Source organism: Equus caballus, chromosome 8 (assembly GCF_041296265.1).
Source record: "Equus caballus isolate H_3958 breed thoroughbred chromosome 8, TB-T2T, whole genome shotgun sequence".
Lineage (NCBI taxonomy): Eukaryota > Metazoa > Chordata > Mammalia > Perissodactyla > Equidae > Equus > Equus caballus.
In genome coordinates this window covers 53750974-53769908 of record NC_091691.1, presented here as the reverse complement: position 1 = coordinate 53769908, position 18935 = coordinate 53750974, and the positions used below count along the sequence as shown (strand labels likewise).

The following is an 18935-nucleotide window of genomic DNA, read 5'->3' as shown; positions in this document are numbered from 1 at the left end:
AAGGTGGTGTTTTAACAATGTGTAAAAAAGTAAATACCATTCTAAAGAAATGTTATGTTTTATAAAGAGCGTTTTGAAAAACAGATATTTGGAAATGTTTCCTCTTTTGTTGCTGAAAAGATAGAACTGTGTTACTCTAAAAGTTCTCATATTTGCACATTTTAAAAACATGGAAACAATTTTGTAACACATTTTAATATTTTCCAAAAGAAGACTTGCAGTGTGTTTTGAATCTATTGTTTAAAACACAATGCCTTCCTACCAGGAAGTACTGAATGCCACTTGAAAAATGAACAGTTACTGGCCAAGTTTCTACTTTAAAAAAATTTCAGAATAATTGAAGGATGGGGCAGAAATATGAGTACCATGATTTAGTAAACTCAGACTGCATGAGATCTGTGCAGTCACACAGGGCCCCACGCTTGGAAAGGCCCCTCGCTCAGTTCAATGCTCTGTTATCAGCATTTTGAATACATAATTTTTGAACAAAGGGCTCCACATTTTCATTTTGCAATAGACTGTAAATTACACGGCCGGTTCTGGAACTCAGTAGTCATTGAAGTTCTTCCATTTGAATCTATGTATTTTTTGAGGTATGTTTTCAGCTATAACAACCACTAAATTCAAGTACTAATGTAAAGTCAACTTTGAATTGCCATAAGGGTTAAACTAAACTTGTGAAAATAATTATACACATAATTACATTTGTGTATTTGTATATTTACAAATAGTTATACACAGTCAAAAATAAAATATTTAGAGAAAGCAAAATTACTTGGGGCAGTTAATAAAGGCAATTAAAAGTATTTTTATCATTATTTTATATTTTGCATGTTTTATAGTACACACAATATATTAACATAATACATGCATATAATTTAAATAAATAAGCATATATTGGCATTGCATGTTCAACAACTTGTCATTTATGGAAGTGCAGAGTCAAAAGAGCTTCTGAAACACTGACCTAGATTCTTAATGATAATCTGTGGCTTTTGGAGCCCAAGCTCCAAAATTACTCTCTCTTCCCGCAATTCTTTTCTGTTCCTCAGCAATACTTCCCAAGAGAGGGAGGGAGGCAATCACGACTTAGTGTAAAGAGGATTTGGAGTCAGGGCTGGGTTCAAATCCAGCTGCCCTACTTTACGACCCAGGCACGTTTCTTCACCTGCTAGCCTGATCCAGTTCCCAGCTCGGTTGTGAGAATCGCGTGTTAAGATCTGCCACACCTACAGATGCTGATTAAGCACCAGCGACACCGTCATTTACGCTAGGTGTTCGCGATAAGAACTTCTGATGGACTCTGAGCGCCAACTCTACCTCTGTCCACTTCAAGTCTCATTCGCCTCAAGTGACTGAATGATGGCACTTCAGGCAGTGGGGTGAAGTGCATATTTTCGGTGACATCAGAGTGACACTACTGCTATAACCTAGAAGTTCTCTCTTAAAATACACCACGGAAGCCAACTGCTGCCAACTTCTCCGAATAAGGTCTGGAAGAAGAATGGCCTCGAAAGGAAGGGTCTGGAAGGAGGCGGACTACCTGGGTGACGGAGGCCTGACGGGACCACAGTTCCAGGCATCCCCCTAGAGCGCAGCTTCGGACTTTCTCCTCTGCTCGTCCAAACTCAACCTCAGCCTTCCCTCACCTCGCGTGCTTTAGCCATCCCTGCCTCTGGCGGCGCGTGGCAAGGGCGGTGCTTCCACAGGATCTGTCACTCCTGGGGCACCGCGCCCACCTCGCCGGCTCGCGCGGGGGTTGGGGAAGCCCTTCCTTCGCCTGGGTCCCCAGTGCGCGTGGGAAAAGGGCCCAATCCCTTCGCCCCGGGTTGCTGGCACGCGCGGGGAGGGAGCCCGCCCCTCGCCCCCCGCCGCCTTTCTCTCTCTCCGGGGAACATTACCTGGATGGTGTGACCGCTGCCCGGGGCGGTGGGCCCCCCCACCAACTTGCAGTAGAGCTCGGGCCGGGGCCGCGCGCCGCCGGGCTCCCGCTCTCCGCAGGTGGCAGTGGCCCAAATCTTCGCTGCCTCGGCCAGGTTGAAGTAGGGCGGGTGCAGGCTGAGCCGGGCCGCGGCCGGGGATTCCCGGGCAGCCGCGCACACGGCGGGCAGCAGCAGCAGCAGCAGCAGCAGCAGGACCCGCCGTGGTGCCCAGCCCCGAGCCCGCGCTGCCGCCGCCATCCAGCCGTGCACGGTCCTCCTGCCTGCGGGGCACCGCGGTCCTGGCGGCAGGCTCGTCACGCGACCAGCGGGCGCAGCCTCGGGTGTGGGCGGCGGCGGATCTGCGGCGTGGAGGCGGCTTTTCTGTTCTGGAACCTGCAGCGGCTGGAGCGGGCACCCGCCGGACCAGGAACTGACAGCGCCCAGCCTCGGGCCAGCAGATGTCGTCTCTGCCAGGGCGCAGCAAACTTCGTGGGCGGGGAAGGCGAAAAGGCGTTCCCCGGCTCCCACTCTAGCGACTTCGGGGGGCGGGACCGCCCCACCTTCCCACGGCCAGGGCAGAAATCAGATCCTTCACCTCTCCAGATACTTACGGTCTCAGACCAGTCACAAAAGCCAGCTCTGGACCTCGGATAAGGGGGAAGGAGGCTTGCAGTGAATTTGAGTGCGACAGCAGAGGAAACTGCCACTGCCTTCAGAACTTACGTCAAAGACATTGTGATCGCCCAGACAAGTCCCAAACGTTAAAAAACAAGTCGCGTCAATTCTCAAACACTGTGCGCCAACGATATCTATGGCACTGCAGCCACATGCTGAGCCTGCGATCAAAGGAGCTCACGGGGCATTGGCAGTGGCGGAACGCACGCATGTAAAAGACAGCCAATAGCGCATGTTGCAGTTTGCCAAGCTGGAAAGGTAGCCTGGAGGAAATCTTTTAGATGCCCAATCTGCTAAATTTTAAATTTATTTTTTGTCTGTGGATTGTATTAGGTTTCTTAGCCCTGAGTACCCAGCTTCTCAAAATTGTTTTATAAAAGCAATTTATATATTATTCATTAATGTCATGTCTTTTATGGTATAAATTTTATCCTCCATTTGTTTTCCATTTTTGTTTAGTTATGGTGCTTTTTGCTGTACAAACTTTTAGTTTTTGTGTAGTCAACTTATCAGTCTTTACGGCTTCTCCTTTTGGTGTTATGCTCACAAATTCCTTTCCTCTTTTTATTTTTGAAGAACAAACAGAAGATTAAATAGACACACTTCCTTCCCTCTGCAATGCATCCCAGCGTTTAATAGATGTACTGGTCAGTTCTCTCTTCCTTAAAGCGTACGGGTTTTATCCCCATCTCAATCTTTGCTCAAGAAGCCCTCTCACACCCTCCTTCTTTTTTCCTTCTCCATCCTTCAAAGCTCCAGTCCAGCTTCCTCTGGGCACTTCTGTCCTGTCCTTCCTGGCTGGCAGCAATGACAGCCTCCTCTAATTGTTCAGAGGGCATATGAGGGGCTCTGTTTTGGTGGGGTGTCCTGCATAGAAGACCAAATCTCAGCCAGGCCAAGGGTGGCTAGCGTGACTGCTGGAGTAATTTATTCAATATCACTCCGTTTATCTGAGAAAACAATATGAGGGAGGATAAGTAGAAAACAAATGAGGGAGGATAAAATTCATACCCCAAATGACATGATATTATGACCAATATAAACTGCTTTTACAAAACAATTTGGAAAAGTTGAGCACTCAAGGCAAAGAAACCTAATTCAATTCACGGAAAAAAATTTTAAGCTAAGAAGCATATGAAAAAAATGTTTGACCTTCCTGGGAATTGAAATGCAAGCAAACACCAACGAGACTCATCTTTCACCTGTCAAACTGGAAAAGATTTTTTTAAATGACAAAACTGAAAGTTGAAGAGAATTAAGGGAAGCAAGGATCACACCCTTGGCTGAAGTGAAAACCTTATAACTTTTCAGGAGTGCTTAGCAAATGACTCCAATGTGCATGTATTTTACCCAACAATTCTCCTTGTGGAGATTTATATCTAGCAAATAATCAGGGAAGTTTGCAAAGACTTAATGGCAAGTACTTATCAGAGTTATTTATAAATTTGTTTTTAAGTTTAAAAGAACCTAAATATCTGGTTAAATAATAAGAAGCTGGTTAAATAAATTGTGGTATATCCACATAGTGAATAATAAGAAGCTGGTTAAATAAATTGTGGTATAGCCACATAGTGAAATATTACAAGGTCATTAAAATGATGTTATAGAAGTATATTTTCTGAAATTGAAAGATGTTCACAATATTTTAATGGAAAAAAGATATAAAATAATATATGTATATAAAACCCAATTGTATTTCTAAACACTAGCAATGAACAATCCAAGAATGAAATTAACATTAGAACCATTTACATTAGAACCAAGAAGAATAAAAGTATTAGGGATAAATTTATTTATTTAATAAATTATTATTTAAAAGAAGAGCAAGACTCGTACAATAAAAACTACAAAACATCTTTCAAAGAAATTAAAGAAGATCTAAATAAATGGAAAAGTATCCCATGTTCATGGATTGGGAGACAATATTGCTAAAATGACAATATTCCCCAAAACAATCTACAGATTCAATGCAATCACTATCAAAATCTCAGATGATTTTTTTTTGCAGAAATTGACAAGTTGATCCTAAAATTCATGGGACCCAGAATAGCCAAAACAATCCTAAAAAAGAACAAAGTTGGAAAACTCACCCTTTCCAATTTCAAAACTTAATATAAAGCTATGGTAATCAAGACAGTGTGGTATTGGCATAAGGATAAACATATAGATCAATGAAACAGAATTGGGAGTCCAGAAATAAACCCTTATGTTTATGGTCACTTGATTTTCACCATTTTGAATGGTGCCAAGACCATTCGATGGGGAAACAGTAATCTTTTCAATAAATAGTGCAAGGACAACTGAATACTCACAAGCAAACAAATCAATTTGGATGCCTACCTCACACTATATACAAAAATTAACTCAAAATGAATCAAAGATCTAAATATAGGAGCTAACATTATAAAACTCTTAGACAAAAACATAGGAGTAAATATTTGTGGCATTGGATTAGGCAATGGTTTCTTAGATATGAAATCAAAAGCACACACAACAAAAGAAAAAATAAATTGATCCTCATCAAATTTAAAAGCTTTTACTCTTCAAAGGGTACCATCAAAACAGTGAAAAGACAACCCCCAAAATGGGAAAAAATATTTGCAAATCAAATATCTAATAAGAGAGTCTTATCCAGAATAAAGGACTCTACAACTCTACCATTAAAAAAAAAAAGACAATTAAATGATGAAAAAGGATTTGAATAGACATTTCTTCAAAGAAAACATAAAAATGGCCAATAAGCACGTGGAAAGATGCTCAACATCATTAGTCATCAAAGAAATGCTAATCGAAACCACAATGACATACCACTTCACACCCACTAGGATGGCTATAATCAAAAAGAGAATAACAAGTGTTGGTATGGATATGGAGAAATTAGAACCCCTATACATTGCTGGTGGGAAAATGCAGCATGAAGCAGATACTTTGGAAAATACTTTGGTAATTCCTCAAAAGTTGTAAACATAATGTTACCATGTGACCCAGCAGTTGCAATCCTAAGTATATACTCAAAAGAATTGAACACATATGTCCACATAAAAACTTGTACAATAATGTTCATAGCAGTGTTCATAATGGTCAAAAAGTGAAAACAACCCAATGTTCACCAACTGAAGAGTAGATGCCCAAAATGTGTTATTTCCATACAATGGGATATCACTCAGCCATATACAGAAGTGAATTTCTGATACATACTACAACACAGATGAACCTTGGAGATGTTACACTAGGAGAAAGAAGCTAGACACAAAAGGCTAAATATTGTATGGGGAGTAACTGCTAATGGATATGGAGTTTCTTTTGGGAATGATGAAAATTCTCTGGAATTAGATACTCGTGATGGTTTACAACTCTGTGAATATAATAAAAACCACTGAATTATACACTTTAAAAGTGAATTTATGGTATGTGAATTATACCTTAATACAGCTACTATTAAAAAAGAATTTTTGCAGAATTGAAATATAGATTAAATATAAAAATTATTTATATATATATATATGAAGATGTGCATGCTCGTGTGTGAAGGCAGACTCAAAAAGATCTTGGAATCTATACAATAGAATGTTGAAGAGTGGATAGGTGGGATGAAGAGAAAAGGGATCATTTTTGTATTGTTCTTTTTGCTTGTCTATATTTTTACATTTTTCCAGTAATGAACTATATCGTTTTGCCCAAATAAGAACTTTCTATATTTTAAGAAATCAACTGAACGAATGCCCAGCCTTACCTGGAATAGTCCTGCCCAAAGTGGAATGGGCCTAAGTCAATGAAAGAAGATTGAGAGAAAGTGAGAAAGATATATTTTACGTACTTTTTATAAAGTCCTTCCAACCACAAGATTATTTAAAGGACAACATTCAACAAATGGCTAAGCTTCCAAAATTATTTTATTAATATGCAAATATGACCGCAAAGGCTAAATTAACGAAGCTGATCTCTACCTAGCCAGTAACTCTTCCACAATGCCAGGCCATTTCACTGAGATGTTCTGAACAGCAGAACTGACCATCTGTGGATTCAGATCAAGGCTTCTTCCTCACAGAACTTCATATTTTGCTAAAAAAGGCAACAATTAAGAGCATGACGTACAAATTTACTATATTACACAATCACTTTATTTCTCTTTGATATATCTTATTATATTCTTTAGTCAGAAGACACGTCATACCATTGACTTTTTTTTTTTCTTTTGGTGAGGAAGATTGGACCTAAGCTAACATTTGTGGCCAATCTTCCTCTTTTTTTTTCCTCCCCAAAGCCCCAGCACATAGTTGTATATACTCCTTGTAAGTTCTTCTAGCTCTTCTGTGTGGGATGCTGCCACAGTGTGGCTGATGAACAGCGTGTAGGTCTGCGCCCAGGATCCGAATTGGCAAACCCCGGGCCCCAAAGTGGAGCACACGAACTTAACCACTCAGCCACTGGGCCAGCCCCTATACCATTGACTTCTCATTGTCATTGCAGTTTTAAAATAACTTTGTGGTGTCAGAGTACAATAAGTGTGTTTGCCCACTGAAAATAACTTTAAACATGAACAAATAAAAGCTACATATCTAAAGTTAATCTCTGTTAGTGTAGTCATCTCTCTAAAGATTATGTATCCAAAACAAACATCCCAGGAACACCTACCCTCCACAGTCCCAGATATGGGAGACATAAGGACAATAACGACACTTCGGTTGGGGGAGGGGAGAAAGGCTGCTCCAAAGTTTAAATGAAGAAATGTGTGAGCAAGTGCTTTGAAAGCCTAAAGCAGCAAATATAAGGCACATATGCTTTTAAGGTAAGATGGGGCTGTTGTGTTTTAATGGGGAAAGATGATGCTTGAAGAAATTAAATGACTTGCTCATGTTTTAAGAAAAATAGGAATAATAAAGAAGACCCAGGGCTTCTGATTCCCAGTTCATGCTCCTAGAAGGACCCTGGGAGGATTGAGGAAAAAGCCACCCATTTGAGGCCTATCTGAAGTATGAAGACTGCAGAAGTGTCCCCAGCACAAAAGAAGCAATTAGTTTACTTAACCCTAGAGGAGTGGGTGAGACAGATGTGGATAGTTGGGTATAAACAAACCCAATCTAACACAGGTGAATTTGGGGTTTGGCTGGCCTCCTAATACTTCAGAAGTGATTCATGCATAGCTATGTCCTTCAGATCTTAAGATGAAAATTCAGCTTGTCATTGTTGAAAAGAATTTCCTCGAGTCACGAACCTAGACATGCAAAGGTGATAAACTGAGTGTGTTGCAAGGGTATAATCAAACTCAACGACGTCCCTTTCGTATAGATATGTATATGATTTTTTTGTTATTATATATATGTTTTGTTGCTCATCTCCCATGACTTGGAAAGGGAGAAGAAATTGGACAGAATTTCACTAACTATATTTCTTAACAAATATTTTCTATGCTATCAAAGATCTACATAAATAAGCTATATAGCTTATAACTTATAAGCTATATAGCTTATAACTGTAAGCTAATATAGTTTTTTGATTAGCATGAAATAATTAGTATGACCATGCTGAGCTTAAACCATTCCAGTCCAAAGTGCAGAGAGTGTGCTCCCATTAGCTTGTGTTGTTATATTCTAAATAAAGGTAGGGTTTCTACTGGTCATTTTGAAAAGTTCGCATTGCCCCTAGACCCCTGGGCTTCAGAAAACACAAATCTAATGCCAACTACTTTTATTTATATTTAAGAAGTCAAGGTTAAGGGACTGGCCCAAGTCCTCAGTACGACACAATGGTGTCCAGAACCCAGCTGAGTGCCTGCCTGGACTTACAGCTCTCATTTGGTGTGGGGCTCCCTGCTCCAGGCCCCTAGATCTAAGGGCTCTTTGTAAAGTAGTGTTGCTCCCTTGGCTCATGGCCTGTGTCTGGTTCATCTTCTGAGCTCAGAATCCCCAGTGTTAACCAAACTGGAGAGGAATTCTCTGTATTCAGTGTTTCTGCTCACTGCGGGCACATTCCATCTTGGTTGGAACCTTGACACTGGTACCTCCCATTAGGGCACTCCCTCACGGTTAGTTCTGCCAAAGACCCTATGAAGAATTCACATTCCAACTGCATGAATTTCCTCTCCAGCTCTTGCTTCACACACTCCAGTTTGGCCTTTATGTGAAATATGCACTTGGGCAGAGCAAGTAATTTTATACATTTGTCATTAAGGAGGATTCCTTTTCTCCACCCCAGGTGTGTGTTACTACAAGCAGTAGTGCTAGGATAAAAGAAAGCCCACACCTATGTAATTGTACCTTTTCTTGACAATGAAATTTTTTCCTATCAGCCCAGAGCTAATCCTGAAAGGTAAGGGAGTGGAAGGCATTATTCTCATTTTGTGAATGAGTTAAAATCAGGTAGCGAGTAATTAAATCATCTTGCCAAGGATTAGTGGAGATTTAAGAAATGAGGACTTCATTCTCTTGACATGAAGGTTAACAATTTATCTGGCAGAGATTTTGAGTGAAAATTAAAAAGCAGCCTCTAAAAATATCTTCTTGCATCATTTCCACATTTTCTCCATTTTGGTCACCCTAAGTTTAAGGCCTTGAATCCTGTTGAATAGTCTCTGTGACCACAAGAGGTATCACTATTGGCAGGGTTAAAATATGCCACCAGCTAGCTTAGCAACACTGCACTTTGTTTCCATGTCCAAAATGCATCACCTCAGAAACATGCATTTTGGTGAGAATTTGCCCAACTGACCCAATAAAGGGCTATTTAACAATAAAGGATGAAAACTCTTGAGGACAGAGGCTGGCCCAAGAATTTTTTTTCTTTGTATGCATCTCAGTAGAAGTGCTTACACAGAGCAGTGGGTTGGCAAATATTTGGCAAAATTCAAATTGAATTAGTTCCACTTGAGCCCTAGAACATAGGGCTAATAGACAATTTTGTAAACCATATGACCACTGAAATCTCTCATCACTTAATGCTCTTTAATGACTCTCTTAAATAGAGGTGCTGACTTCAGTTTACTTCTTAAGAAGGCAACGTAGATCCAACTTGCTCATTTATGAACATTTTTATTCTATATTTAGATTTATAAAGTACCTATTTATGTTTATGGTACTTACAAGTTATTTTCTTATGTTATACAGCGTGTTTTTCATAAAAGTAAATTCCAAAGAGGATTTTGAGGGTGACTGGTTTAACAACCAGGCCTATAAGACAACTGGAAAATATTAATAAACTACACGTGTAGCCCTGAGGTGGTGGAAGGAGATGAGAGAAGGACAGAGTAAATGATTTGTAAATAATAAGAAGAGATGAGGAAAAGAAATACCAAAGTCATGAAGACTATCAACATAAAATAGTCTTGTAGGCCACTGAACAGACTTGTGCTTTTTCTTTGAATGAGATGAAACCATAGAGGGTTCTAGGAAGACAAGCGACACGCTATGACTTAGGTTTTAATAGGATCACTCTGGCTGCTGTGCTGAGAATACACAGAAACATCTTTAAAACGTGGAGGAAGAATGCAGTGGGGGGGAGTGGGTGGAGGGAGGGTTATGAATGAAACCACAAGACAAAGACACAAGAATCCAAGTAGCTCTGCTGATGGAGCTGGAACAGATGGGGACCCCAATGAGCTGAGTGCACAAAGCTACATGGGCCTAATAGAAAGAGTTTAATAAATGCTTTACTATTACTCACTATCAGTTTTTTCTGGAACTTAACTATTTATCTAAAAAAATCTTCACTGTACTCTGCATGGTTGAATCAATTTGGATCATTACTGCTTAACACTGGGGAATGATATAGTCTCATTAACAGACCTCAAAACTGAGTTAACTTTTAACAAAGATATTAAAGAATTATCTCATATTTACTCCAGAGCCTGCCTCCCTCTCCATGACCACATCTTTGTTTTTAGTTCATTTTGACACCAGGAAAAGAGTTGAGAGAATACTCAGTCACATTAAGTGACAACTGGGCAGCATATATGTGAATAAGAATACATTTCCAAAGATAATTACTGTCTGTAAAACCATATATCTGGATGAACACATTTTCATTTTGACATAGCATCTCCTCTTGTAATCGTACTCTTAGCTGCGTGATTTAAACACCTTCATGCTCCCAGGAAGGTGAAGCCGCGTCTGGAAGAGCTTAAAGCTTTGCCACTCCGTGTGCTGCCCTCAGACCAGCAGCATCGACTCTCGCTCCTGTGGGAGCTGGGCCAGTCACCTCACTGTGCCGAGTTGGTTTCTTCACTATAAAATGGGTAGGACAGTATGTATTGTCTGCCTTTCTACTTCCCTGGCCTGCAGTGGAGAGCAAACTAAATAATTTGCCAGACTATGAAGATGAAGTGTCATTCAAGCGTCTGCCATTAACCCTTTACAAGAAATGTTACAGTATTCCTTTAATAACCAATAAAGCTTTATTTTACTTAAAGATTTAGGTTATTCTCCTGTGAACTTTTCCTAAACTTATAAGGAAAATTACTTTAGGAAGGTTATATTACCACAGTTTTATGTTTTTTTAAATATATGAATCAAAAATGTAGGCTTCTAATTACACTCCCAGGTATTTACTAAGAGAAATGAGCATGCAACGTCCACAGGAAGGACTTATGTTGTAGACTTATGTTTGTGACAGCTTTACTCGTGATAGCTAAAAACCCAGAAACGAACCAAGTGTCCAGTAACAGGTGAATGAATGAACAATTGTGGAATAGGAATAGCCATACGACGGAGCACCACTCAGCCAGAAAGAGGGGCGAACTGATGACACAGCCTCCACCACGGAACTCGCACAGGTGCCGGCTGAACACATGGAGCCCAGCACTGAAAGGTACACACTGTCTGAATCCACTTACACCAAGTTCAAGGACAGGCAAAAGTAATCCCTGGAGAGAGAAATCAGAACAGTGGATGCCTTGGCATGGGGACGGACTGAGAAGGGGCACAAGGGAAGTTTTAGGGGAGGTAGAAATGTTCTATTCTTGATTAGGGTGGCAGATGCCATGGTGTATGTATTTGTCAAAACTCATTGAACTGTACACTTAGTATCTGTGCATGTTAATGAATGTGAATCAAACCGAAATGAAACAAAGGGCTTTCACTGGGAAAAAATGTATGCTTCCAGGATCCCCCACGGCTGTAGCATTAATAACGTTTACACCCAGTGCATTACCATACGCTGCTAACAACGCGTGTCTGTACATTCCAGGGCTTCCTACTGTCACCTGAGAGACTGACTTTTCTCAATCTCTGCGTCATTCATCCAGGAACGGCAGATGTGTTCTCTGTGAATCAGATAATAGTAAAGACAACTCAAGGAACGAGCCGAGGAGCACAGCGTGGTTTTACCTTGACTCATCCTCTGGAGGTTGGGGAAGGAACAGTTGGGAAGGGCTTTCCACAGGTACAGCACTTCGATGGACGCCAGCACACACAGCCCCGCGCTCGGGGTTTGTTTCCGAAACCGCTCCGCCTGCGAGGAGTCAGAACGATTAGGCTACATTTTTTGAAAATGAATTCAAATTAAGAAAATATACTTCAGAGACATTTAAAAGGACACAGTTCATTTAAAAGTAGAAGTTCACAGACCCCCTCCTACAAAGCTAAAAATGCAAATTTCTCTCTTTATGAAAAATTTTGCTTTCTAATTTTGAATATATTGGTAGCTATGCCTCCCATTCATTATTTAACTCATCTACTATCAAGATCCAGGGTATATTTTGAAAACTTGGGGATGAAACTAGATTCATTTCAGTTCGAATCAATGGAATTTATAAAAGTTGGGTGACAACAACACAGTGGGTTTGTATGGAGGACGTATTCTAGATATCTTAGTTATGGTTTTATTGGCTTTTTAATTTTTTATTTACTCCCAGTGTTCTCGGTGGCATTCCACATTACAATCTAGATTATACTCTAACTGTCATTAAATGTTCATTCAATAAAAACTTATAAAACTAAAATCGTGGAAAATTTGGGATATGACAAGTTGTCATACAACCCACAATTCAGCTAAATTTTACTCTTAAAAGTGTTGAATAAATATGCCCAGGACTGTAGGGAGATTCTGCTGGTGCATTTTGTGCACACTTTTGTTTTTCATTAGGTCAAAATGTGACATGTTCACAATATCAAGAACCAGCGGTCTGTATCTCTTGCCCAGGTTCTGCCAATTTGTATCCTTCTGAAACTCTTTAGAAAGATGCTTTCCCTCTCCAGATATGCTCATTAGCTCTACAGGGCATGTAATGTCTCTACTTGTTGGAAAAAAATCCCACAGCTTTAATTCTTTGCAGCAAAACAAGCACTTTCCATTCAGAGCAGAAGTATAACCATAGGAGTAAATTCTCCCCACAGTGTTGAACTGCATTTTGCATGACAAGTAAGTCACCAGCTTTGAATATGACTCCCTAAAACCTTTCTAAGGTAGTGTTGATTACAATTGCCCATCATAAATAATCCATCAGGTCACTAGGCTCCAACATACCTTTTTCTCTGAGAACTGTTCAATCTAATTGTTTTTTCTCTTGACAAGTTTTTGAACTTCTTTAAAGATAATCTGTGCCTCATCCACATCACCGGTGGCTCCCTGACAAACTGTGAGAAACTGTCATTGTATTTCTTAAGTATTAGGGGGGAAACGCCACTAAGGACTACCTAGGTTGATGGTACTTGGAAAATGTTACCAAAGAGAAAATGGGAGAAAATATTTTTAAAGACTGTTACACAAAGGACCACACCATTCTGTTGATCATTGTTTCATTTATTCAACAACTGTTTCCTAGGTGCTGGGCTCTCAGAGCTTTGCTGGGACAGATGGGAAAGCCATGGCCCCAGTCTTTTTGTTGGGGAGATGGTCTTGTACACAACAAAATCCCCAGCTGCTGTCACAGTGTATAACCTAGTGGGAGCCCACATACCCAGAAAGTGGAACAAAGAGAAATCTAGGAAAGAACAATGAGGAGGCAAGAGGATCATGACAGCTTCACTACAGAAGGGGGACATTTCTGTGCCTGGAAAGAAAGTCATGAATTAGTCTTACACAGGTTCATTGGACACCTACCACTGACAAGCCACCAGCAAGAATGTGAAGAAACACATAAGCTTGTACCCCGAAGAAATGTAAATTTCAGCTGGGGAGAGAAGACACACACACGGTCCCATAGCTACAGCGTACAGAGTGATAAGAGCCTTTAGAGTTGGAGAACCAAAGTGCTTTTGGCAAAGCTCAGAAAGAGAAGGGTTCATTTTTCTTTGGAGAGATGAGGGAAGCTTTGAGGCGCTAGGAGTTCAGCTGAGCCTTGGAGAATGGTAATATTTGATGGTCTGCACACCATCTTCATCCCACCCAAGCCCCAGGCAAAGACTTAATCACACTCCCTTGTTTCACCTGCTCCCTCCCTTCTCCAAACTTCGTACCAGCTTCAGTTCCACCTCCTTAAGGAAACTTTGCCAACCACTCTTTGTCATCATCTTCTCAACTCCTATGGCACAGAATACATTTACATTAATTTTTTGTTAGATGCTGTCTTTGTGAGATGTTTGTCTTTGTTAGATGTTTTGCAATCCCCAGTCGGAATGCCTGTTGACTTGCTGGTTCCTCTTTCTTCATTCAAGCACCCCTAAAACTAGGTGGGCCTGTATGCACATTTCTGGGCTTTGTCAAGCAGAGCACAGGGCCATGGCACGTCAGAGGATGGGCTGCTATCAGCAGGGCCAAAGAAACAGAAGCAGTAAAGCTTGGAGAAAGCTGAGGACATGGAGGTGATGGGAAAGGCAGAAGATTTCTACTGGGAGTCAGAGGGGTTAAGCTGAATATTCAAAGGGAGGGACAACCCCATTCCCAGTTACAGGAGCAGCCCTGGTCCAGATGTGGGGGTCTGAAGCCATCCAAAATGACCTCATCAGTTCCAGCTATAACATTTCAAAATCAGGAGGAAGCTCAGTGATTGTTTTGTAAACCAACCCCATCATCGTAGATCAGAGGATACAGAGGTCCAGAAAAGTTAAAAGAGTTGCTTAAGGTCACACAGTAAACCAATGAAAAAGAAAATTTCTGCTGCCCCTTGAGGTCTTCCTCAGATAATTGATAACATTCTTATAGAGTCACATAATTTTAAAAAAGAGTGAGTGTGCAAGCAAGAATGAGTGTGTGCACAAGCCCTTGCACGAGTCATCAACAGCAACAGAATCAGATCTGACCCCCTTTGAAGCTCTACAGCACTAACGCCTCAGATCCTCAAGAATACACACCACCGATCCCTCTTGCAGTACAGTTACAGACAGCTGCTTTAAAAGATGCAGATGTTTGAAAGCATGAGTGTCTCTGATTTATCCTAAATCTGAGACCTAAACAGAACTTAGAATGCTTGGCTCTTCCATTAAGACTAAGTTTAGGGGCCTGCCCTGTGCCCGAGTGGTTAAGTTCGCACACTCCACTGCAGTGGCCCAGGGTTCGGATCCTGGGTGTGACCATGACACTGCTCGTCAGGCCATGTTGAGGTGGTGTCCCATATGCCACAACTAGAAGGACCTGAAACTAAGATATACAACTATGTACCAGGGGGATTTGGGGAGATAAAGCAGAAAAAAAAAAAAAAAAGATTGACCACAGTTGTTAGCTCAGGTGCCAATCTTTAGGGGGGGGAAAAAAAAAGACTAAGTTTATATCACCCCATAAGTGATATTCTAATCTTTTTTGGTAACTTTTAAATTTTATATAATTTCAAACTTACTGAAAATTTGCAAGAATAGTACAAGAGTATGATCCAGCAATTCCACTTCTGGGTACACACCCCAAGAAACTGAAAGCAGGGTCTCCAAGAAACCCATGTTCATTGCAGCATTATTCACAGTAGTCAAAAGGTGGAAGCAACCCAAATGTCCACTGACAGATAAATGGATAAACAAAATGTGGTATATACATACAATGGAATATTATTCAACCTTAAAAATGAATGAAATTCTGATACATGCTACAACATGGGTGAACTTTGAAGACATTATGCTAAGTAAAAGAAGGCAGACAGGAAGACAAATATTGTATGATTTTACTTATCTAAGGGACCTAAAATAGTCAAATTCATAGAGACAGAGTAGTATGGTGGTTGCTGGGGGCTGTGGAGGGGGGGAACGGAGAGTTATTGTTTCGTGGGTTCAGAGTTTCAGTTCTGGATGATAAAGTTCTGGAGATGGATGGTGGCGATGGCTGCCTGACAATGTGAACATACTTAATGCCACTGACCTATAAGCTTAAAAATGGCTACCATGGTCAATTTTAAGTTATGTATATTTTACCACAGTTAAAAAAATACTGCAAGGAACTAGGCTGCTGGTGGCAGTGTTTCTGGTCCCTGAAGGCCCATCCTCTCCAGCTCTGCCTGTCCACGTGGACCTGTCCTTCAGGGCCAAGTCCGATGGCAGCTCCTGCAAGACGCCTCCTCTGACAGCTTGACAGAAGTGTCTTTCCCTCTCCCGTGAACTCTCTGTGGTGGCGCTATTCACACCTGTCTTATCATCTGCACAAAATGCCCTTGGAGAGCAGAGACTAGAGTCTTTCATGCTTTATCATCTCCTACAACTGGCATTTCATAAGATTTCCAATATTGCAGAATAAATGCTCCTGTGTATAGCCACATTGTGCATTTACTTCTTCATGTTCTATGCTCAACAAAGATTAGAAGGGAAATAGTTGCCCATAATTGACCATGTGACTCAATTACACCTTAACGATCCTCGAGCTGTCATGCAGGCCTCTCTTTTTTGGTTCATCCACCCCTCAATGTGTTGGGCACACTGAGGTGGCTCATGAATAGCTGCTACTTTCATCTGAGGTGCCTGTTAATTCTATAAAGCAGCTCAAAGTGTGAGTCACAGTGGACTAACCAGGATATTGAAAATAATCCTATTCAAACATCAGCTACAGAACCATATGAAATGGATGCCCTGCAGGGATTTCAGTAAGGTGTGTGAGTATAAGAGGGTTTCATACTGATCGCTAAGGGACTGCAGTTTTAGAACATCCAGGATCTACATACTGGCCCCTGTTAATTCTTTTTTTTTTCTTCTTGAGGAAGATTGTTGCTGAGCTAACAACTGTGGCAATCTTCCTCTGATTTGTATGTGTGACACCCCCACAGCATGGCTTGATGAGCGGTGCATAGGTCTGCGCGCTGGGATCTGAAGCAGTGAAACCTGTGCTGCTGAAGCAGAGTGCACGAACTTAACCGCTATCCCACCGGGCCAGCCCCAATTCTATCTTATTTTAAATAGATCAGTTAAGGGGATGGAATGACAGGAGATGTTTCATTAAGTCCAAATATTCAGAGAAATAAGGAGATATTTAAAATAATGTTTGGATTAGGCTTAATTTAAAGTAAAGAATCACTCATGTGACTGTAAGGACAGCTCATCGTTAGAGGCAGAAAATGTACACCACCACTTGGGTCTTTTCAATTCCCACCTCTACAATTAAACCTCACGACCTACTTGCTGCAGCTCAGGCGCAGGCAGGCCTTTTGTCCACCAGGTGGCAGCACGTATTTAACTATCCCATACAAGGGCTGAAAGGTAAGGAAGCCTCATAGTCACTGTGTTTATGCTTTTCAGTATAACGGAACAACAGTTACATAAAAGAATTATGGAATTCCTAATGTAACGTGACAGGAGAATTTTAGTGCAGTCAGCAAAAAACTCAAAGCAACAACTCTGGGGAAAATCTTAGGTAAATAAATGCTGCCGAGTCTTGTCCTCACTTCATCTCCAAGAGGGAGAAGCAGGAGGGAGCAGCGAGCACATGGGGAGGGCCTTCTGCGTGCGCCCTGCCTGATGCTCATCCTGTGATTCCATCTGAACCTCACAACCGCCACGAGGGAGGTGCTGTAACTCCAATGGCAACTACGAGGGCGGCCACAACTTGTCCCAGGTCCCTGAGCCAGTCGGCCAAGAGCTGGGACTGGAATCCATGGGCCCAGCTCTCTCCTAGGCAGTGTTTTTCTCCTCAGGTTAACACTGCTGAGGGGAGGAGAAAACAGTTCTGAATTCTAATGTGCAGTCCAATGAGGTGTTTACAAATGGTTTTCAGTCAACTCACTTAACATTACCTACTGTCCTAAAATCAAAATGTTACAATGAATTATACAGAAGAAATGAGAAGGGCCGGCCCATGGTTCAGCAGTTAAGTTCACACGTTCTGCCTTGGCGGCCCAGGGTTCCCTGGTTCGGATCCCAGGTGTGGACATGGCACCGCTTGGCAAAAGCCATGCTGTGGTGGGCATCCCACATATAAAGTAGAGGAAGATGGGCATGGATGTTAGCTCAGGGCCAGTCTTCCTCAGCAAAAAGAGGAGGATTGGCAGAAGTTAGCTCAGGGCTAACCTTCCTCAAAGAAAAAAAGAAATGAGAATCATTGAGATAACTATCATCAGTTGTGCTTTGGTAACAAAGTCCTGTTATTACAAAAGGCAGCAAACATTTTATAGAGATACAAACTCAGCAGCATTAATAATGAAGAAGCGCACAAGAATGCACTAATACTTGCATGACAAGAGCTGGACATTCAGCTGGACGTCAGCTGAATGCATTCAGACTGTTTCATGACAAGAAGCTGGACAGACACCCATATTTACCGATTTCATAGAGACAGACATGCTGGATTTCTCTCTGATCGACTGCAAGTTCCAAAGCAGTGTGGAAGGAAGTCAAGGCACTGTTGATTTGACACTAAGGACAAAATGAAAACAGAGTCACTGGCTGACACCTGTCATTAACATCACAGTCATCATAATTCCAAAGGACCTTTTTCCTTAATAGCTATCTTAGATTAAGCAGTACAGAAGAGAGTGACTTAAAGATTTCCAGAACACTCGACTTTGCCCACGCAGCTGTGAGATGAACCTAAGCACAGGGCACTTCTTCTGCTCAGGCAGGAGATTCCTCCAGCGAGGGCTCAGCTCACCCCCACCTTCCCCCACAGCACACTCTTCAGACTTGGACAACAGAACTTGTATTAGACGAGTTTGCTAGTCCAGCTCCGTGGGACCAGGTAAGTTTTACAGGGGTAGCGACTATATTCCACCCTCCTGGGTACACCCACCCCGGCCCGGAAGATGGCAGTCAGGACTGAGGGACTGCATGAGCCCTGCTCTGCCTCCCCCACACTCCGCCTCCTCAGGGTCCCTGTGTGCCTCCCTTTCTGCCCCCACCATGCCCTTTCCAAGGCCCCCAAGGCCTCTTCTCCCCACAGGCAGCCAGGAGGGGGCAGGAATGGTCCTGGAAGAGGGGCTGTGGGCTTCTCTGAGGACCAGCCCCCACCACATTCCTGGGCTCCTTGTGATGCACGGTCCCTGCAGGAGGCCTCCAGGACACA

General features: G+C 41.8%; 1 protein-coding gene across 1 annotated transcript in view; it reads right to left on the bottom strand.

Moving 5' to 3' along the window:
• The window catches only part of LAMA3 (laminin subunit alpha 3), a 258555-nt gene extending 255812 nt beyond the window's left edge, over positions 1-2743 (bottom strand). The window contains exon 1 of the mRNA XM_023647570.2: positions 1902-2743. Within this exon, the coding sequence (XP_023503338.2) occupies positions 1902-2180 (279 nt within the window). The 5' untranslated portion in view covers positions 2181-2743. The remainder of the gene's footprint in view (positions 1-1901) is intronic.
• Positions 2744-18935: the final 16192 nt, after the last annotated feature.